Source organism: Sus scrofa, chromosome 14 (genome assembly GCF_054392235.1).
Source record: "Sus scrofa isolate SSC_HxYL_T2T_F1_AM1 chromosome 14, Sscrofa_HxYL_maternal_Yorkshire_Landrace_v2.0, whole genome shotgun sequence".
NCBI lineage: Eukaryota > Metazoa > Chordata > Mammalia > Artiodactyla > Suidae > Sus > Sus scrofa.
Genome location: NC_139396.1, coordinates 42,492,395 through 42,516,142, shown reverse-complemented (window position 1 = coordinate 42,516,142; position 23,748 = coordinate 42,492,395). Strand labels below are relative to the sequence as shown.

The 23,748-nt window shown below is 37.1% G+C and overlaps 2 protein-coding genes across 5 annotated transcripts in view; one reads left to right on the top strand and one right to left on the bottom strand.

Annotated features, from left to right (window-relative positions):
- Positions 1–23,748, bottom strand: part of LOC110256686 (uncharacterized) — a 237,477-nt gene that overhangs the window by 184,775 nt on the left and 28,954 nt on the right. The window lies entirely within an intron of this gene.
- Positions 4,841–23,748, top strand: part of ANXA10 (annexin A10) — a 66,197-nt gene continuing 47,289 nt past the window's right edge. For all 4 annotated transcript variants that reach the window (XM_003359068.4, XM_084994718.1, XM_084994719.1 and 1 more), the window contains exon 1: positions 4,841–5,028. In XM_003359068.4, coding sequence (XP_003359116.2) covers positions 5,011–5,028 — 18 coding nt within the window. In that variant the 5' untranslated portion in view covers positions 4,841–5,010. The remainder of the gene's footprint in view (positions 5,029–23,748) is intronic.

The window sequence follows — 23,748 nt, the reverse complement described above, 5'->3', positions numbered from 1 at the left end:
GTGTGGAGAGGACCTAAGTTTGGAGCAGTGGCCACCACCACAGGGGCTGAGGAAAAACATGGCATACAGGTGAACAAGTTCTTACCCACCTGTACTAATGGGAGCTTCCTCAAGGAAACACTAAGAGCAGTGTCAGCTAATAAGGGTGGAGGGTGTGGGGGTTGGGGTCTGATGAAAGGAAGATGTGATACAGGCCTTAAAGAGTGGATTTTCAGAGCTGGTCATCACTCCCCTATGTTCACAGTTGCTTTATTTATTTATTTATTTATTTATTTATTTATTTCACAGTCACATATTTAACTCGTCCCTCACCAATCTAGTGTTTCTATTCTGTGTATGTTTCCCTCATCCATTGTCCTTCCTCACGTGTGAGGCTGAACCACATACTGGGTTCAGATCAACGTAACAGAAACATGAATCTTACAGCAAACGATTCACTTAACAAGAATCATGAGTGGGATGTGTAAGCCCTGCACCTTTTAATGACTCACTTCCTTATTGTCAATGTCTATAAATTATACAAACATGCATCTTAAGAACACAAACTTACGTACAGATAGAGGGCAAAATATCTTTCGCTCTAATCTGGAATCAAAGCCTAGGACTTTGAGAAACCAGTTTCTTTGGATTGAGATTAATTCCTTGCTCTCAGATGTTCATTGCTGTTCCGATTCTGTGAGAGTAAAAATTATAAGTTAAATTATTTTCGGGAGTTCCAGTCATGGTGCAGTGGTTAACGAATCCAACTAGGAACCATGAGGTTGCAGGTTCGATCCCTGGCCTTGCTCAGTGGGTTAAGGATCTGGTGTTGACGTGAGCTGTGGTGTAGGTTGCAGATGCGGCTTGGATCCCGCATTAGACCTCTAGCCTGGGAACTTCCATATGCTGCAGAAAGCGGCCCTAGAAAAGGCAAAAAGACAAAAAGTAAATAAATAAATAAATAAATAATTTTCGAACATGATATTTAATTACTAACATAGCTATATAATGGTTCTACATTGTCCGACTCCTTTCCATTTTGCAAGTCTTGTCAAAGGATAACCAAGATAACCAAGAAAGTTAAACATTGGTGTAAATATATAGGTCTTGCTAACTAGGTGACAGAAACAGTTTGACTGAAAATGTTCCTATTTATTCAGTTCCTTTTCCCTAGTAGTGTTTAATTTTAAGTCTAACAACAAGACATAACAAGAAAATAATAAGAGCAAAGTTAACAGCCATTAGAGAGGTCCTGCTTCCTGGTGTATTTACTAGAAATTGAGATGAATGATTATAACAATTGAACAGTAAATCCCTGTGAACCAAATTCATTTGTCAACTAATAAAGTGATAAATATTTTGACAGTGCATTACAATGTTCATATTACTCAGAATTTTACAGAATTGAGTTACATTCTTGTAAAAAAAATTCTCCTGTTCTCACCAACATATCTAACTGAATATGCTTCTCAAAGATTGCACCTATTAAAAAGGAAAAACTTGAATGTATGCTACTACTTACTCCCTCATTCCAGCCACAATAACATTCATCCACGGTGAGTGGAAAAGAAAATTTATCTATCTCATATTAAAATATACTTGAAAGATATTTCTGTTTTTGGCAGATTGTGTACTGTTACTCTAAGGAAACAGAAAAAACATCTAGAAGAAACAATTTTAATTCTTAGAGGATGATGTTCATAGGATTTTTAATAAAGAAATTTCAATGCATAAAGGGAGAACTTCCAGTACAGATGTCCAAGTAGAATGTTGGTATAGACTCAACTACTTTAGAAAGATGGAAATTATAATAATTTTATCTTATTATATAAGATAAAAAAAATAAATCATTCGAAGGCAGTAGAAGGTATCCAAAATCAGACAGAGGGTGTAGGAAATTTTACTCTAAAAAAAAAAAAAAAACCCCAGTCCTTAAAAGCATAAGAAATGTGAGTTTGAGACTTTCAGGACTGAATTTGTGGCTTTTGGATTACAGGTCTTCTCAATCCCCACAGCTACAAAGACACAAATCATAAAAACCATATCCTTACGAGGACAAATGACCAGAAGTGAGAATTTAGGATTAGAATAGCAGCTGGAAATTTAAAACCAAACTTAATAACCATTCCAAGAAATAGCAAAGCAAAGTGTGCAATGTATACAGGAAGAAAGTTAATAGAAACTGACTCTAAGTGAGTTCACACATGATGTTAGGAAGAAAAGACTTGAAATCCCCTAAGAGAAATATGTAACATAAGAAGAAATATAAATTTGAATAGCTATTAATATTAGATCCATTAAAAATAAAACTTACAAGAATAATTCCAGACAAGTTTGGCTTCATTGGTGAAATCAATCAAATATTGAAGAAATAAATAATATATTACACAAATGATATTAACATTACACAAATTCCGTTGCAAATAGATGAAAAAGAAATCCCTCCCAACACATTCTCTGAGACCAGTTCTTACTCTGAGAACAAAGTGAGTCAAAGCCATCATAAAAAATACCAATATCATACCCTTTATTAGATGCATTTTTTTAAAGAAACTATTAGGAAATGAAATTCAACAACATATTAAAAATATTACATACAATAGCCAAGCAAAGCTTTTCCAGAAATAAATTGATATCTCACCATATTAATAAAATGAAAACATCCATTGCATTATCTTAATAGTTTCAGAAAAAAAATTTCAAAAATCCACTAATTACTCAGGACAAGAAAGAGAACCTGTTAGTAAACTACAAGTGAAAGGCAACTTCCTCAAGTTAACAAGGTATCTATTGAAGACCAGCAGCTAACACACTTAGTGGGGAAAACCAGGGTGCTCCCTCCAGGGGTCATGAAAGGCTAGGATGCCAGACTGCCCATTTATTCCACATGATGCAAAATTCCTAGCCAATAAGATAAGAAAAACAAACTTGTTTAAAAACATACAGACTGGAAAGGAAGGGTGAGCCTACTTTTTCAACTGAATGTATTTGAAAAATACCCTTAGAAATTTACAGAAGAGCTGCAAAACTGACAAGTCAGCTTAGCAAGGTCACAGAATTAAGTGTATATATATATATACTAAATAATTGTAAAATGAAATAACAAATACAATATGATTTCCATGGAAATAGAAAATGAGTTATTTCAGATAAAATGAAACAAATGTACAGAAAACAACAAATATTCATGAAAGAAAGTAACCTTTAGCAAATTCCAGACATCTGTTTCAAACTCAGAACTTTTAAAAAAGCTAAATAATAAAATATTTAATATTACTTGGAGTTCCTGTCGTGGTGCAGTGGTTAACGAATCCAACTAGGAACCATGAGGTTGCAGGTTCGGTCCCTGCCCTTGCTCAGTGGGTTAACGATCTGGCGTTGCCGTGAGCTGTGGTGTAGGTCACAGACATGGCTCGGATCCCGCATTGCTGTGGCTGTGGTGTAGGCCGGTGGCTACCGCTCCAATTCGACCCCTAGCCCGGGAACCTCCATATGCCACGGGAGCGGCCCAAGAAATAGCAAAAAGACAAAAATACATATATATTTATTTATTATTATTTATTAATAAAATATTTAATGAATAAAAATAAGCAATCTGTAATAATATCTGGTGGGAAATTAGGGAATATTTATCAAATTTCTTTTCTCTCATTTATCTGATACTTAAGGAAAATATGTTTCAATTTTTTGAACAATTTTTAATTCATTTTGTCACATTTAGTCTGTAATTACACACAACACTGGAAAATAAAAAAATCACAAAAAAGGAAATAAAGAATTTTAATTGACAAACTCATTTTCCTTTGTTTTTAAATTTTGAATCCTATACATATAACTATTACTTAGTAATTACTATATGCTCTCTAAATCTACAGAGAAAACACAGGACTCAAAGTCAGACACTTACATGTACATTGTGTAATTTATAACTTCCTCAAAAGCAGGCATGCTTCTTTATAGCTTTCATGGTACCAAGTATATTATTAGGTTAATCAGACTCTTATAAATTGAACTCTGCAGAAATCAGACATTTTCTGCTTATAACATATATGAAAACACCCTGCTTAATGACTTTTATTCCCATTCTAATGTCAGGTTTATTGGGGCGGAGAAATAGTCACAGGTAACAGATGCTGATTAGTTAATATTTATTATTTTCTATTCTTTCAACCAAGATTTATCCCTAATTTGTCTTCAAAATCTTTTAAGCATTTTATAGACTGAATGAACACTGTATTGTTCACTAAAGGGCAGGCGGCAGTAAAATGATATAATACACGTTGGTTTTGTGATTTTGGAATAATGTATGAAATTTGTGAGCACAGATATTTCCTAACCATATATTGGACACTGAAGGTATTTTTAAAATTTGTTTCCTTAAAATGTAATAAAGTTAAATATTAAAATAAAATATATATGAAAGTGTGAAAATGCTGGTGAATATATTTCTCCAAAGAATATTTTCCTGCTGGGTAATCAATTCTGTCCTAAATATACTATTTTTTAATGTAAGATGAGATACATGTAATAGTTTAAAATATTTAGAGAATGGTAAAGATGCACATAAAACCTAGCAACTGGTAGTATGAAGCTAGGGGCTTGAATACATGAGTCTGGTGTTAAAAGGTCCATTAGCAGAAAATAAATCATTAACTTCGTGGTTAATCAACTTACTTTCCATAAGTCACCAGCTTTCTCAAAAGATTACCCTTCTTTCATTGGTTCGCTAATTTATGTTTCCTAAATCAACATGGGCGCAGGGATTAGGCTACTGGCTTTGTTTGTTTTGTGCAGTAATTCTGCCTACTCACTAGGACTGATAGCTCAGGATAAATACTGGACCTTGAGACTTGCTGGGTCCAGAACCAACCCTGGTTTTCTTACCTGAGCAACTGAGGTGAACAGTAGACAGCCTTCAATTTGATTGAACAGTCAACTTCAATTCTTTCTAGCTACACAGCAAAAGAAGTCTATTCAACTGATCACATACTAAAAACCTGCTCTGCCCTGAAGTTAATCACTATCATCAAAATGTTTTGTGGAGACTATGTAAGTATAATGGCTATTTCAGTAAAACTTTCCAGTCTTTGAAGATTTGAATCTTGCGTATAAAATTTCACTTGCAGCACTTGACATTTTCAACAGGAAACATTGGTGTTTTCCTTAATCTGAAGTTTTATTTATAATTGAGGTTTTAATTAGTAGGTGTTCAATGTAACTACTAAAGTTAATACTACTAAATGTCAAATGCATGCTAATTTTAAAACAATGTGTTATTCTATAGAGGCAATTTTATAAGTAAGCTGACTCAGAATTCTACCTGAAGTTATAACAAGATTTGTTTGCCTCCATGTTTATTTCTCTTTATAAGAAACTACAAATAGACTTGATTAAGTTTTATTTTAAGTCTATAATATCTTCAGAAAATACAGTTTATTTTTGAATAATTACCTGTTGAATTTAGGCAAATATAAAACTCAGTTTAGTTATGTTAGTTTTTTCCCTTGTCTGCATCTCTTTGATCCAGTGGTTCCAATGGTCCATGAACTTTGGAAGAGCCTACAGAGGCTGAGCTATATAAATATATATTATATTATTTTATTTTATTTATTTTATTTTTTGCCTTTTTCTAGGGCCACTCCCGCAGTATATGGAGGTTCCCAGGCTAGGGGTCGAATTGGAGCGGTAGCCGCTGGCCTACACCACAGCCACAGCAACGCGGGATCCGAGTCGCGTCTGCGACCCACACCAGAGCTCACAGCAACGCCAGATCCTTAACCCACTGAGCAAGGCCAGGGACCAAACCCGCAACCTCATGGTTCTTAGATTCGTTAACCACTGCGCCACGACGGGAACTCCTAAACATATACTATTTTAAAAGATATCCATTTCACCTGGCCTTGGGAATTATACACATGTTATGTGTTGATGAATTTTTAAAATCCGTATTATAAAAATGCTTTCAGGAAGTCTTTTATTTTTAAGGCAAAGTTGTTATGCAGAAAACCACAACATAACTATTTGGTTAAACTCTGCCACAGTAACAATGTTATTTACTCATTTAAAAAGTATTTATTTCTAGAAAATTTTATTTACTTTATATTGCTTTTCAAATACTGAGTGACAACCTAAAATGTGGTAACTTTCCATCACTGTTGGCTCAAGAATCTTAATTGTATCTTAAGATCTCAGAATCTCATTTGCAACTGGAACTTTATTGTCTTATTAACTGTGAGGCAGTTCTATTTTCACTATAGAAATAAAAGTTGTTAGGTGATTTTAGGCCAGTACAGTAAACAATTTAATTTGTAAAAAGTTGTTGCTTTCTCCCATTATAGTATTAATTGCTTCAAAAAACTGTACTTGAATGAAGAGGAATTTTCTCCCTTTCTCTTCACTCAAGTACAATTAATTATTTGAAAGTAACTGATACTACGTTCTGTGTGGTATGTATGGTTTTATATTAACATTTATAGGTCAATTTATCAAAATAAACATTTATAGAATATTTAAATTATATTTGAGAGATTATTAAAAGTTACCAATGATAAGCTTTTAAAGAAATGTAATGGTTTACTATGCCTCTGGAGCAGATAGCGAATATCAGAGATTAAAGAGTTGGATTTGAGCAAACTAAACAATCATTTAAAGTATTTTGATCATCTTTTTCAGAAATAAACATTAATTTTTCTGTATTATCAGCAAATTTTGATGATGAAATGGTTTTATTAATGTTATTATATTTTAGAGCAATTATTTATATTGTTAAATCATATGGCCCAATTGGTAAGAACTTGATATTCAAGAGACCAGTATTTGAGGTCAAGTTCATCTGTTTATTCTCCATTTGGGGTTTGGTGTCCTTAAGCAAAAGATAAATTCTTCCACTGGCAAGAGAGCAGAAGTTCTCATCTCATAGTGTGGATAATTATTGACTGGATTGCTTGTTAAAAATAGACTCTCGGGACCTCTGCTCAGCAGTTCTGATTCAGTATATATGACGTCTGAATTCACCCACTGGGTATCAATGCATGACGATTTTTGAAAGCCACTAAAGTAATTCATTACTGTCGGTTACAAAATATAGAAAAGTTAAATATAAATCAAGCAAGAGGCAAGAATCAGAGAGAGGTAGTTACATTTCTATAAGAAATAAGCATATACAAACAGTTAAAACTACTTCCTAGAAATATGGCACTAAATGACCCTCAGTGATTAGGGTGATTTAAGTGGGATAGTTACATTAAGAAGGTAAATTCACCTTTGATGCACATCAACAATTTACTTATGTGCTTAACTGTAAAATTGTCTGTTGAGAGTGAGATTTAATTAAATCTGATTTTGGCAAGCTTAGAATTATGTTGATTTATTAATTAGCCAGATAGAAATCCCCTTTCAGGAAGATGTTATTATATGCCTCTTAGAATGGAGGGAATTTCACTTGTAGAGTATTTAAAAAACTTGCTCAAGCCAAGATCCAAATCAGGTTATCTCTGTCATTACAACTCCAGCTCTTATCCACTAAAATATGCCACCTCATTTGAATACATTGCCCTGATTCTTCTAGTGAAACTGTTGGCTGTTTTTGTCCCATTTTGTTATCAACTGATTCCTCCCTTTGTTGTACAGCAGTATTTTATTCACTACAGCTTCCTTTACTTGGTTATATCCTTCCTTTTTGCCTTTAGGAAAATTTAGTCCTTTTCCTTTTAACTTTCCCATTTCTCTCATACCTACTGACTAGCAGAGAAAAGTTAATCATAGGAATATTACAAGAATATAATATATTCAATGCATATTCCATACTTGAATTGACATTTTTGCATTACATAGAGGGAAATTATTACTATTAAAATTTCCTGAGTCTCTACTAAATATCCAGAGGTTTTGCATGCCTTGCCTAATTTAATAGTCCGAGCAAATCTTTTTATAAGACTGCCATTTAACATGCAAGGGTTGTGCTATTCTTGGAGGCTGCAGACGTTCTGCACAGTGGTTTTACATGTATTATTTTTAGTCTCCATAACCTTCAAGGAAAATACAATCATCCCCATTTTCCACATGAAGGAACTGAGGCTTAGAGAAGTTAATGCTTGTTCCAGGAGTGAAAAGCCAAGGAGTTGGTGATATGGGATCCTAAGTCCATTTCTACCCCAACAGAGAGGTTTAAACATGGCAAAGTAGGGTTGTGCTACCTCATTAGCAAAGAGGTTAAACGTCTGCATTAGTGGAGAATGAGCAGCAGCATCCCCACAAAGCTGCCCTTACTCACAAACATGCCCCCAGAACAGCAGCAAAGCCCAACCACAGTGATGGAGGCATGTCTAGCGTGGGCGACGAGACTTTCTGCCTTTCAGCCCAACTGCCAGAAGTAAGTGCCAGCTGCAAGGCAGTGGATTGCAGGTAATGAAGGAGATGCTGGCTTTCAGTCTGGAGTGGCTGCAGGCTGGCCTGGCTGCCCTTGGTAGCAGAAGCTGTGGCGAGGCAAGATCATTCTGAAAACAGGCCTTTCCTACTGAAAAGGATTCCTGAGAGAAAAATCCTAACCCAGAAATCTGATTTTGACTGTTTATCTACAATATGACTTACTGAACAAATATTAATAAAGGTTGTTCATACTTTAGATTGTGTTTCACTATCACAAGACTGCATTGTCTGAACTTCACACAAAGTTATCAATCATGCTGGTATGGCCTCCACTTTTACTGGAGCCTCTATTGAACTAATACAGATTGGACTAGAAAATTAAATGCAGTAACTCTTTCCTTGCAGTGATATGTAAGCATGTTGTTAATTTTTTAAAACTCCTTTTAACAGCGATAGATTGCTTTTGGTGTAGAGCAGGCAAGCCTGCCTGTAGAATAATAGCTGAACCAACAGGGGCCAGGTTTGCCCCAGAGGATCCATGACTGAGAACAATGACTTAATCCTTCTGCACCTTTATTTTCCTACCTGTAAACAGCACCTGTGCTATAACAATCTCTTGAGAATTAAGAGGCAGGGAATGCACGGAAAAGACCTGGAGCATAAAGACCACCTGAAAAGGTGAGCCAGCTGTACCAGTTTCATGACACAACAGTGCCAAAGTTTGACCCCAAGTAACACAGAGTCCCCAGCTTTCCCCAGCTGGGTGCCCTGTTGCTGGAGAGGAGGTGAAGTTTGTACCCATTACTAAAGCTGCTCTTACACAAATACACACACACTCCTATATGTGTGTATAATTATTCATCACATTTACGAATAAATTTGAGCAACATCCAAAGTTTCATGGTTGGAAATATCATCGCTTAATCTCAGCATAGCTTTATCTGTAAAAAGCTTCTACCATGCTAAGAAATGTCACAATCCCACTTCCTTCACCAGTTATTGTCAAATCTCAATTTTTACTGCAAAAGTCCTCCCAAGTGTATTGAACTCATTATGTCCAATCCCCATCTGAAAATCCCTCTGGATCTATCCTAGCTTGTCTTTCACCCAAACCCACCCCACACCAGGCTCATCCTTGCACCTCATCTTATCTTCCTCCATGCAGGAATGTGGTTCCAAGTGGTATCCTGGGCCAGGAACAATGCCCCAGGGCTAAAGTTTGGCAACTTTCCTCTTTTTAATGCCACGCCTTTGGTCCTTGCATCCAAGATGATGGTTTTAATTACAATGTGTACACAGAGTCTTCTCTGAATGTACATCTCAACCCAGCGCCTATGCCTGAACCCCAGATTCATATAAGCAAGTGTCTACTCAGGCAGTGAAGACTCTGTCCTCTTTTTAGGTCAGAGGGAAAAAAAGGAAAAAATTGAAGTATCAGAGTTACCCCTCATCTTCCCTTTGTCACACCTGACAAATGATGACCCATTTATATAACTTTGGGCCGGACATTCACCACATACTCACTTGATGCCCAGCCCTCATCATCATTGTCCAACTTCATGCAATAGCCTCTTACTGGTCCCCCACTTCTGTCTTTGCTCTAACTTCTGGGTAACGGGGGCACAGCAGTGGTTACCATTGTCAAAGTCGTGCATCCCACTGAAACTGATGTAGGGAACACCATCATTCTGGACTTAGTTTCAGAGCAGGAGGTTAAAACAGCAAAGAATAGTTTGCAAGCAAGCTTTTGGTCCTGGTTGGTAAGTTCATGTATTTACACATGACAGCAAGAACAATAATACAAAGCTTAAAGTTGTTGGATGGTTTCCATTTTCCAAAGTGCTTACAGGATACAGATCACAGCCTGGGGATGACAGGACAGCTTTCTGACAGGCCTGTCTGGATATGTTGACTTCTTTTAAATCTAGAGGTTTTTGGATGATTATAAAATTACCCTGGAAAGGTGTTTTGACACTATACTTCTACTAATGTTAATACGCTGTGCTCATTTAAATAAGCAAGGGTAAAGCCAGAACCCACAGCAAATTTAAACAGCACTGAGAGTTGTAAAACCCAGGTTAACAGAAAACGTATGGTTAACGAGATTTTAATTTTATTTTTTGTAATTAATCAACCCACTTAACAAACAGTACAAGAAGAAACTCATCAGTTTATCACAAATCACTTTCAAAAACTATATTTCTTTTGTCAAATCACAGGATTAAAGACTCAAGAAATCAGCAGTGAGCCTGAGTTATTTTAGTGAGTCATGAGCTTGTGGGATCAGGGGAAAGGGACAAAGCAGATAGAGAGACATGTTAAAGGGCTTTGCCTCCAGACCCACACCCAGCCATTTATCTACCACAGATTCCCGCTATCGGCAGCAATTCCTTTTTATCAGAAGTACTCAACCTGATTCACCAGAAAGAACTGATTACTGGAACTTTAAGTATTTCAGAGTTCATTCCATCAATATCCCTACCTCAGCCTCTTTCAAATTGTCTCCAAGAATTCACAAAGCTGCTTAGAGCTGTGGACATGACTTTCTCATTCAAGGAGGAGAAAAGACTGCTTTTTAAGACTCATCCTCTTGGCCAGCATCGCATCTTATCACAGCACGTTGTGAATATATTCCTTCTCAATTACACATTTACACATATCCTTCAGACATCCTGGTAATTATGCTAGAAGGAACCAGGAAAATACATGTATCATGAACAAAACACAAATGTACTTTAGGCTACCTATAATAAGACAATGTGTTACATACGGTCCTAATATGGATCAAGTGGAAATCATGGCTACTTTGGATTTCTTTTCCACTTTATTTTGTAGCACTTTGTAATAAGGCAACAGGATATCAATGTATTTTCCCATCCTCTCGCTCAATTGCAACACCTGTGCTATTTTTTTTAAAGTGAAAACTAAAAGCATTGCAGAAATATTTCAAGTTATTTAAAAAAAAAAAACACTTTAACCCCAGAAGACGCATTGCTTTAAAAAATGTCTATTAGTAGTGGTTTAGAAAATATATGATTCATATTATATTTTATAGTTGAGTGACTCATGTTTTTGTCATCACAACAGTCATCTTCTTGAGTATTGCTCAATTCTCTAGCGGTACTAAATGTATGTACACATTCTTCTAAGCTTTCATTTACCTGCCAGTCTCAAATGGCATTGTTTTAAAGGGTAAATGAAAAGGCAGACAAGTTGCAGAAAGACAGAGGCATTAGTACCTTGGCCACATATCGTCTGTGTACCTTTCATCACCTGTTGTGCCAACTGCTGTGTGTTTAATCAAGCATGTAGCTCGTATATAAAAAAGCAAATATTCAGAGTGAGTGCAGTAGTCCTTTCAAAGCAAAAAAGGGTCACAAGTGTGAACCCTCAGTGACACATGAATTACTGGTTTTGAAATGGGAATTTTTGATGCAGCCAAGGTCACAAGTGAATCTATTGCAAATTACCAGCCAATAGAAGCTCTTGGAGAGCTCGGCCCCTTGTGGTCCTTATTTCCTATTATTCCAGACACTGCATGTAGTGGGACTGCTCCAGATATTACACATAGTGGGATTGCTCCTTACACTGTGCACAGGGGGATTATTCCAGACTGTGTATGTGGATTGGCCAAGTCTTCCTTCCAGACATTCAGTGACTTCGCATTTCCTGACTTAGTGGACCCAGTCGTTTTCTTATGTATAATACTGATTTGGAGTAATCTGAACACTTCAGAGATGGGAATAGTTTTAGAAAATGTTACTTTATTTAGCAGAGGGAAATAAGTATTAAATAAAGGCCCTGTCAGGAGGGAATTCTCTTCTACCCTACCAGGTTCTTCTGGCTGATCAAAGAGTTAGATTGTTGTGAGACAGATGAACAGGAGAAAATCATGCAAAACTTTAATACCATGTATATAGGGGGGAGACCCAGGAAAACCAGGTCACTCGCTCCCCAAATGGCTGAAATGCTCATCATCTTCAACTAAGGACAAAAGAGGATGTCGGGGGGTAGTGGTTTGGGACCTCAAAGGAGAGGAAGCAAATTCCCACAGGCATGGAAAAGCGAGTGTTTGGTAGTCAAAAGTTTGCTGGGCTGTGCAGAGACAGTGGGACACAAAGAGGGGTTGTTCCAAACAGACGTGGCAGGTGCCGCCCTTCTACACACCTGGTTCCTATAATAGTGCCTGTGGGATGGCTCTCTGCCTTTAGCTGTCACCTATTGTCATATTGATACCTGCAATCTATTCCAGCCCCCACACTTCAGCCTTTTCCATCATTTACTTCTGTCTCACACAGTACAAACCATGACTATTTATATCTAAAATATACACACTCACGTGTTTAGCATACATGTAGTTTAAAGTGGGCTAAGCCACAGCCCTGTGAGAACCTGCTCTGCTAAGAAGAGGACATTGTTTGGCTTCTTCTCATCCTTAGCTTTACAGTTTCCTGTCAAACAGTCCAGTCCCTTCTCCCAGTCCCAGTCCCCTTTACTGTGGTTACGAGATTCATGTACAATTTAGACAGATCGGTCAGCTAAAATCTGTGCTTCCTATCGGAGTCCCCTACCTACATTATAGCTGATTTTGTGAAGTTTAAATTCAAACGTGGTAAAACACGCCCTTGGTGGTATAGAGTTGTATGAGTTTGCAATCACAGTCTCCTTATAGAGACTCTCGTTACCCAAAAGCCTCCACCCTCCCTATTTACAGTCCACCAAGACCCTAGTCCCCAAACCCTGGCAAACACTGATCTATTTTTTCTTCTTATAGTTCTTTTCTACACTATTATGTACATGGAATCACAGACTGTAAAACACCATGGGTATGAATTCTTTCACTTCATGGAATGCATTTAACATTTATCCAAGTTGTTGCATGAATCAACCATTTTGCCTTTTTATTTCTGAATACAAGCAGTCTTGAATGGATGTACCATAGTCTGTTTATCCATTTAGTTTGGAAGATTACTAGCTTGTTTCCAACTTTTAGCAATTACAAATAAAGTTTCTGTGAACACTCAGGTTAAAGCTTTTAAGTAAAGATAAGTTTCCACTGCTTTTAGATAAATAACTAGGTGTGGGATTGCCAGGTTATATGGCAAGACTATTTTTAACTTTTTGAGACACTGCTCAACTGTTTTTCCAAAGTGGCCCTCAATTTTGCATTCCAACCAGTAATAGCTCACTGTAGTTTTACTTTGCATTTTTCATGGAAATATTGATAGTTTTTCATATGCTTATTTACTACACTTTCATTGCAAATGCATCCATTCATAATGCTTACCTAATTAAAAAAAATAGTGTTTTTTGGTTTATTTTTATTGTCCCTTATATTTTTTGGAACAAAAAAGGCCTTCATGAAAAAAGTGATTTACAAATATTTTCTCCTATTCTGTGACCTGTCTTTTCATTGTTGACAGCATTTTTTAGAGAGCAGATATTTTTAGTTTTGACAAAGTTCAATTTATCTTCTTCTTCTTTATAGATTGCATTTTTGTCACCCTGTCTAAAAATTTTTGACGTATCGAATGTCAGGCAGATCTTCTAGATATTTCACAGACTAACATTTCTATTTAGGACATGATCAAGTTGCGTGTGATTTTTGTACGAAGTGTGAGGTGTAGGTCACCTTTATTTTTCATATGAATGTTCACTTTTTATAACACCATTTTTTGGGAAAACTATTCTTTCTCCATTGAACGGCCTTAAAAACTTTGCCAGAAATTATTAGCCTGTATTTATGTGGCTCTACTACTAGCATCTCTATTCTGTCCCATTGATCTTAGTTTCTGGAATGTTAGCCAACACCACAAGCTCATTATTACTCTGACTTCATAATAATTCTTAAAATCGGTTAGCATTATTCGTCTAATTTTGTTTTTCTTTTTCAAATCTGTTTTGGCTGTTCTAGTTTCTTTGTGTTTCCAGTATGACGAAATAAATTGATTGGATTTTGAATGTCAAATCAGCCTTGCATTCTTAGAATAAACCTCACTTGCTCATGCTACCTTATTCCTTTTCTATATTGCTATACTGGACATACTTATATTAGGTTGGACTTTTTTGCATCTGTATTAACAAGGATCACTGCTTTGTAATTCTCTTTCCTTGCAATTATTATTATTTTTTTGGTAGTAGTACAATTCTGGCTCCATAAAATGAGCTAGACAATGTTCTTTTCAATTTTTATAAGATATTTTGTAAAACTGGTTATTATTTATTCCTTGAATAGTTGGTAAAAATCTCCAGTGAAACTATATACCTGAAGTTCTTCTTGTTGATGTAATTACTATACACTCAATTTCCTCCATAAATATCAGGCTCTTTAAGTTAGTTGTGTTTCTTTAGTAAGTCTTGATAGTTTTTGTCTCCCAAGGAATTTAAATTGTCATATTTATGTGAACAGAATTGTTCTCAGCGTTTTTGAGTAGTGATGACCTTAGCTATTTTCATGTTTATAGCCTGTATCTTCTTTTTCTTTATCTGTTTGGCTGGAGGTTTACCAATTTTACTGTTCAAAAAGCAAGCTTCTGATTTCATTTATTTCTTTGTTTTTTTTTTTTTTCATTTTACTGATTTCTACTCTTGCCTTTATCATCTCCTATCTTCTGCTTGCTTTGAGCATAATTTTCTATTTTTTTTCTAATTTCTTATGGTGAAAGCTTGAATGTTTGAGAACTTTCTTTTTTCCTAACATATGCATTTAATGCTATAATTATCCCTTTAGGCACTGAAGGAAATTGAGTATCCTAAACACCAAACTTGCATGATGAATATAGATGATCTTGCTTTTCCTGCCTGGTTTTGATCAGAAAAAATCTATACCATCTTGAACACTGTTATGCTCAGTGATCGACTTGGTAATGTTGCATATGATAAAGAATTTTAGGTCAATAATATTTTCTTATGAATTTCTAAGATATATGAGAAATATAAAACATTATAAATATACCTGGATACCTAAAAGACTAAAAGTTTTTCATTTCACAACTTAGTGAAGTTAGCATTTTTCATTTGATATAAAACTGATTCTTGCAAATGGTAGTGTCCCATGGAACTCTCAGAACAATTAAGACCTCAGTGGGGCTACAGGTTGAAGTTAATGGTGGTAATGAGGAAGAGGAAGAATGGGATTCATAATAGCTATTATTGATTGACATAGTATCTCATCATTCTTCATAAGAACTCAAGTAGACATAGTGTCTATGTAACTCTAGAAAGTTTGCATCAGGTGTGTTTAAGTGAGTTGCCCCATCATCAAGCAAGGAACAAAGATGAATTGAGACCCCACTAGGCCTGCTCCAGTGAGAAAGAAATATCCACCAACCTGGGGGGTGGTTTACTGGCTGCACTTTATTTCCCACAATGTCCAGAGAAAACAACCACCAGATGTTTCCTGGTCACGTGCCATGTGACACGTGTCCCAGCTTTTCACCAACTTGATGGATGTTTCTCTTCCCACCCCTCCTAGTCAGGAACAGGGTAAACCATGGAGAACAAAGAAGTTTAGAAAGAGAGGTAAAAGGGTTTCCATCAGAGGCTCAGAGCACTGACACTTTCATGGAGTTCCTCTGAATTCTTAGCCATCCACGTTAGCTGGAGAACCTCATAACTTTTCCCCAAAGGGTCCTCAAAACAACAAAATGTACCATAAAATCATCACCCTATCAGACCCCTGTTACACAAACCCCACTGGTGATAGTGTAAGTCAATCAGAGAGAGGAAGTGTGGATTTACTTGATTACGGATCAAAGATGGAATAGTTTTATTTTAAGTTTAACATAAAAAAGACAAAGATTTATAATTTGTAGTCAAAATGGCTATTAATTAGTAGCAGTTTTCATTGTTAGATAGTTCTTTGGGAATGAAAGAAATACAGACTGAGAAAGTTAATAAAGTCTATAAAGTACCTATAAATGAGGGAGAAAATCTACAAAGGGAGGCAAAGGAACAGAGCAAAAGAAAGACTTTCAGTGAAAAGTGAGATGCAAGTTAAGTCCTTAGAGGTTTTTTAAGTGACTGTCTATCTAGCACATTGTAAATTTAAACTTTTCTGATTGTATAAAATGAATAAATTGTTATTTATACTTTAACAGTCACTTTTAAAAAACACTAAATGTACATTTTCAGGTTATTAAACTTGGATCATTTATCAGACAGAAAACAATACAATGCCTTTATTTCATCCTCACACAGCTCATCTAAAAGCTACAAGGCTCCTTTCCATCAGGAGCTGCCTTAGCTCTGGTTGCCGTGAGAAAATTTCACAGATCGGGTAGAATTTATTTAATTTAATTAATTTATTTTATTTTTTGTGGTTGCTTTCTAGTGCTGTACCTGCGGCATATGGAAGTTCCCAGGTTAGGGGTCAAATAGAGCTGCAGCTGCCAGCCTACGCCACAGCCACAGCAACACAGGATCTGAGCCCCATCTGCGACCTATACCACAGCTCATGGCAATGCCAGATCCTCAACCCACTGAGTGAGGCCAGGGATCAAACCCGCATCTCCATGGTTCCTAGTCAGATTTGTTTTCTCTGAACCACGACGGTAACTCCAGGGTAGCATTTATTTAACCAGCACTTATTTCTCGAGTGCTAAGGCTGGAAGCCCAAAACCAAGGTGCCTGTGGATTCTGTGACTGGTGAGGACACCCTCCTGGCTCACAGGGCTCCTGCCCACTGTGTCCTCCCTGCACAGTGAGCCTCAGCTCTGATCTTCTTATTGGGGTATTAACCCCATCGTGTGCCTCTGGTCTTGCACAACAGGCATTTTAGTCACCGATGCTCTGTGGCCATAGAGGATATGTTTGGGGACCACGATGAAGTTTTAGGACCCCTCCTTGCCAGGAACCTTCTCCTGAAGGTTACTTCCTTATCTGTTCTCAGAGTCCCATCACTACCCCTGAAGGAAGATTTGGAGCCAGATTCTCCACAATGACTTGTGACAAAGTCTTCCTACTTTGTAGTCCAAACACGTACATGTCCACCCCTGTAAACCCTGGCATGGAATAAATCCACGGAGTTTAGGCGCTCCCCCTTACACAAAGCAGCTGGGTAGCCGTGCAGTCGTGGCTTCAGCCTTTTTTTCCCATGAAAGTCACTGTGTCCCTGAACTCCACAAACTCAAGTCCTATAGCTGGTCCCCTTGTTGAAGACATCCTAACCTTTGACCCTTCACCTCAGCTTCCATGGCAGCATAGGGAGGTCTCAGAACACTGTCACCTCAACCCAAAAAATCCCATCCATAATCCCAAATAGAGCTTTTTCACGTTGTCTAGGTTGGTGAGTGGCTAAGAGTTACAAACCTGTTTTCTAGAACTTTCTTTGCACACCCCACCTCAGTGGTCCCTCCATCACCTTGCAGTATGGATACAGGTGGCAGCCAGTTTGGACAGGTTAGAGCCTCGGTGAGAACTGAATTATAAAGGCATCAAAGTGAAAGCCCTGTTCCAGGGTTATATCAACATCTTGACAGTTTACTACTTTTCCCTCCTCCTTGTCTATCAAAGGAATATCCATACCAATCCTCACTTTCCAGAAAGAAGATCAATATATGTCTTGTGCAGGGCAGCCCATAACTGATTCCTGTCCAACACACCATATTTATTTGGCAGAGAGTTTCCCTTTCACATAAGACACCACACGAATGTTGATGGAGTTTGGTCTCTTCACATGTGTTCTCAAGTTTTGTAAATTATCTTCATAGTAGTACCACTTTAACTCTTACTCTGCCCATTTCTGTAAGTACCACATTTTTTTTAAAGACGAAAAATGATAGAAAAACATTCCAAATATAACTTAGAGCGGAAAATGGCACTGTACTTGAGGACACAGTACAAAAAGTTTAGGTTCATTACCAAAACTTCAAAGTGTAAAAATAACCAATTGAGTATTATTTTAAAAAATCAAATAGGATCGGATCCTCCCTCTGAGCTGGTGACTATCATTTCCTAAACCTATCCTGGTGTCCTGGTGTGGTCTGACAAATAACTGACAGACCACTTTGAAGATTACAAAAAGGGGGACCCCTGCCACATAATTAGATAACCATCAATATTTTCTAAATTATCTTTTCCTTCCTAGAATGTGATAACTTCTGAGACCTATACTTCACAGTGAGATCACTTACGGATTGCTACTTATCAGAACACAGATCAAATTTTACAAGTAAACACCCAACAAAATTTAAATCCTATGTCCTTATAAACCCAAGTATGCTTGACGAATTAAAAATTACCTTTAGGGAGTTCCTGCTGTGATGCAATGGGTTAAGGATCCAGCATTGCTGCAGCTATGGTGTAGGCCTGCACCTGCAGCTCAGATTCGATCCCCAGCCCAGGAATTTCCATATGCAGGTGAGGTAAAAACAAACAAACAAACAAAAAAACAACCTTTAAAATACTTCAAATAGTTTAAAAGCATTTTGCCTGTTAGTACAGTTAACTAGCCTATTCCTCTGATCTTGGATCCCTTACTATGATACCATCAATGTATTTCATTAAGGAAGTAGAAAGCTGTGAACCAGATGACATAAAACCAATCAAGCTATAATGCAGTCCTTCTGTCTCCTTCATCCCCAGGGCAAATTATGCTCAGAGGTACAACTAATTCCTACCTAGAAAACTTCTAGTAAGGAATGCCTTCTACTGTATTGTGATTCCATACTTTGTCTTCAATATAATTTTTTTTTTGTTATTTGTTTTGTTTTGTTTTAGATTTATACATCTTCACTCAATGAATGGAACAGAAATGCCTTGCAAGACATTTATTTAAAACAGTTCAGAGCAAAAATTGTCCTAAACAAAGTGTCCATCACTCCAACTCTATAAAAGTATATTAGTCATATATCTAACAAAATTGATTCCAAAATTCTAAAACTTTTGTTTGGGTTAAATTTCCTTTAATATAGAAATAGAAATGTCTTTCTTTTGTAGCTAAGTAACTTCTTTATGGATTATCCAGCTAAGGTTTTATTTGGCTGAAAATTAGCTTTTTTAAAAAAAATCATATTCTCTTGCTTTAGTAAATATTACCTCAGACAAGGTAAAAAATGTAAAACCAGCCAGAAACTAGCATTATTATAAAGGTAAAATCTGTTGGGAAGAGTATATCATGTTTTTGTTTTGTTTTCCACAGTAGGCTTTCAGTGTTATAAAAGTAACATGATAGGCCAAAGAAACCATTCTTTTTCCCTTAACGTCTCCAGAACATGCAGATAACATTATCATTGATTTCTGTTATTGAAAGCTACAGAATTTTTAATTACTAGGAGGCTGTTTCTATTTGTGAAAGAGAGCACTGTGCTTTGAGAGTGCTAATCTCTAAAAATATCAAATCAGAGGAGAGTCACTGAAATTAGCATCCAAGAGCTGCAACATCATGTTATAGAAATTGTTCTAATAAATCCTGAAATACAATTCTTCACACCTGAAATGTTAACTTAATCTCCACCTTAAGAGCAAAATTCAGGAGTGTATGTGTTCCTTGAGTTTGAGCCATAGATCCTATAATGAATTAGCTTCCTATTTAACCTTTAAAATTTGAAGTTGTTGTATGTTTTATTTCCTCTAGATTATGTTATGTGCGTTAAGATTTTAAATGATTTCATTTTATTTTTTGTCTTTTTAGGGCCTCACCTGCAGCATATGGAAGTTCCAGGCTAAAGGTCGAATCAGAGATGTAGCTGCCTGCCTATGCCACAGCCACAGCAACACCAGATCTGAGCCGCATCTGCGACCTACACCACAGCTCATGGCAATGCAGGATCCTTAACCCACTGAGCGAGGCCAGGGATTGATCCCACATTCTCATGAATACTGGTCAGGTTCGCTAACCACTAAGCCATGATGGGAACTCCAATTTTAAACTATTTTATGAGAGACATAAACAAATATGAAAATAGCATTAATTTTTGAAATATAAGAATAATAACAAAGAGTAAAAAAGGAGAGGATTGAGAGGTAGGATGGATGGAAAACACTGTGTTTAAAGTCAGAACACTATTATTCTAGTCTGCCAATTATTAAGCCAGTGGTGTTACATAAATATTGAGTCAACATTTTATATGTAATTAAGAAATAAGAACACATACTTTGCCTGTTACAAACTTGTTGATAACTTCAAATTAAACAAAGAAAGTAAAGGACCTATTTAAACTGCAAAGGAGCAACACAGAGAGTAAAGCATACTGCCTCCAACTCAGAACACCATGGTTTGCCAAATACACATTATTGTATTTGGGCATGGATATATTTATCAAATTTAAATGTGATTTCGGGTCTCTTTAATTTTTTTATTTATTCATTTTTTTGGCTGTGCCCAGAGCATGCAGAAGGTCCCAGACCAGGGATTGAACCTCAGCACTGATGACATCGAATCCTTAACCTGCTGAGTCACCAGGGAACTCTTCAAGTCTCTTTAAATAATATATTGTGGATGAATATTAAAAGGGTATTAGGACACCTTAATATTAATTAGAATATTCATAAGTAAGCTTGAGTAGTATTTTTAGATCTGCTGCCTGATATTTTATCTTCAAAGACAAGAAAAGAGCAAAAGAGGAGTTTCCCTTGTGGCACAGTGGGCACAAAATCCTCCTGCAGTGGCTCTGGTCCCTGTGAAGGCATGGGTTCATTTCCCAGCCTGGAGCAATTGGTTAAAGGATCCAGCATTGTTGCAGCTACAACTTGGATTAGATCCCTGGCCCAGGAACTTCCACATGCAATGGGTCTGGAAGGAAGGAAGGAGCAAAAGAGACTTTAAAAGATCCCCTGCAAAGTGGCATACTATGAAAAGACAGATTACCAAATTAATAATATATGGTTCCATTTGAAAAAACATGACTATATGTAAATACAAGAAAAGCACAGTTAGAGGACCTGGCAGATGCTTCTTGTCATAGGCATGAAATAGTGAACAATTTGCAGACAATGAGATCATAAATGATATTTTAGCTGTCTTGTCAGAGTCGTTCTTATTGGCCAATTCGATTATACTGAGTGTGAGTTAATTATTTAATGAAAAAGTTCCCACGTGCACCTCTTCCACACATGGAAGGGACCGTGTCTGGCAGTTAACACGGGCGCTGCAGGCAGAGCGAGCTGGGTGTGACTGGCACCATCACTCGCCACCTGTATGACCATGGACAGAAATTCACATCTCTAAACCTCGCTTCACCTATGGCAATCATACAACCTGGCTTGGGTGTATCTTTGATTCTTTATCTAATTTCTGGGAGTTAAGTAAGGGGTGACATAAATTACTCTGCTTCTTGGTACACACTGGAAATTCAGCGAGTGCTCCTACTTCTGGATTGAGGGAGTGAGAATACGGAATGACTTCTGTTCTCACTTGACCTCCTTGCACTGACTCCGCTTCACTGGCCTGGAATCATGCCTATTACATTTGGAAGGAATATGCAGGTGTATTTTTCCTTTTGTCCTCTCCTTTACAGTCTGCTGGCTTTAAAACTGCTGGATTGGAGATTGTTTCCTCTGAATTCTGGAAAGTCTGATCAAATGCCTTCTAACATTTAATTTTTCGGAAGAGAATTCTGATCCCAGTTTGATTCTTTCCCTTGTGAGCAATATGCATTAACATTACCTCCTAAGTGTGGATCTTGATTTCTTCATTAATATTCCCCAGTACGAGATGGTCCCTTTTCACTTATGGATGTGATTCAGAATGTTTTCTACTTTTTCTTTATTATTATTTTTCTTCCACTTCTCTGCTCTCTCCCAGATGTATAGACATCAAATATAATGAACTAAATTATGTCTCTATATGTTATTATTTCTTCCATGATTCATAATCTCATCACCATGTCCTTTTTCCATTTATTGTGAAAGTCCCTGGACAGAATTACGAAGTAGTAATAACCTCCTTACAATCCTTATTAGTTGGCATCGGTCACATGAAATTCTTTTATAATCTTTTCCACTATTAAACCTATTCTTTCTGGTAATTTTAATGACATTCTCTACTTACTTATACAACTAAAACAGTCCTAAAGCATTGCCTTTTCTTTATCCAGACAGAATGTTACTTCACATTTGCTCCTTATATCTTATCAAACACTAGTTTCCCAAAAATGCCGCCCACTCTGATGACAAAGCAAATCTAAGAGGAAACTCGATCTTGACAGTTTGATCACATCTCAGGGTGAAGAGGGAAAGGCATAGTATTTATGAGGTTGGGAGGGTTAAGTGTGTCTTTTGATGAAGGGTTGGGGGGGTTAAGTTTGTCTTTTGATGAAGGGGGTGGGGCCTGATGGAGACTGAGCAAGTTTGTGACTTGAGAATTTAGGATTGGAGGCAAGAATTTTGAGGCAACTCCATTAATTTTCTGTTGCTACCTACCACAACAAATGACCACAAAGTTAGAGTCTTAAAACAATACAAAATTTATTCTCTTACAATTCAGAGGTCAGGGATCTGGAACCAGTCTCACTAGGCAGGAGTGAAGCTGTCAGCAGGGCTGGATCTGCCTGGGGGCTGCGCGGAAGCATGGTTTCCTCTTCTTTTCCAGCCTCTAGAAGTTGCCTTCCTTAGACCACACATTCCCTGGACCACATTCCTTGGACCATATGCCCTTCCTTCATCTTCACAGCCAGCATCCCAGTATCCTGCTTTCAGTATCACATCAGCTTCCTCTTCTGTGGTCAGATTTCCCTCTACCTCCCTCTTATTAGGATATGGGATCTCCTATATTTATACCTCTCAGATACAGATAGTCCAGGACAATCTCTCCACCTTAAAACCCTTCACTCAATCACATCTGCAAAGCCCACTTTGCCAGGTGAGCTACACCTGCAGGTTTGGGGACTAGCCATTGAGTATCGTGCACCTTCCAGAGCAAGCAGTCACATGATGCCATCAATTTTTCTCTATGAGGTTTAGTATCTTCGACTCCATATTATAAAGACAGAGTTTACAGTACCTGTTACTAAGATAAAGTTATCTCCAGTTACATCTTCCTTCATGATTGTTTCTTCAAGACATAAAGCCATGTTCACGAAGACAGCCCTGGATCATCATTCATCCTAAGAGGCTGTGAAGGTGAATCCAGGTTTCCTCCACCCCTTTCTTAACCTCCTTGATGTCTGTCTACTAAATGGTAAAGACTTCACGGCAACTCATTTAGTAATTGGTTCTATTCATAAATACTTTTGCATCAACTTGAGAATATAACAAAGCCTAGCTTAATATCAGTAGCTGGGGTCGTCATCAACCATAAACTGATTCTATGCTGTATACACATTTCCTTCGTAAGCATAACCCAGGTGTAAGCTGCAGTCATACTGTCCTCTAAGGCTCAAATTAAGTTCACAAAAATTCTTATCCAGTGATGTGTTCTCCCTAAAGATTCTTGTCTGAGGCTAGAGGAACACAGGGCAGAAC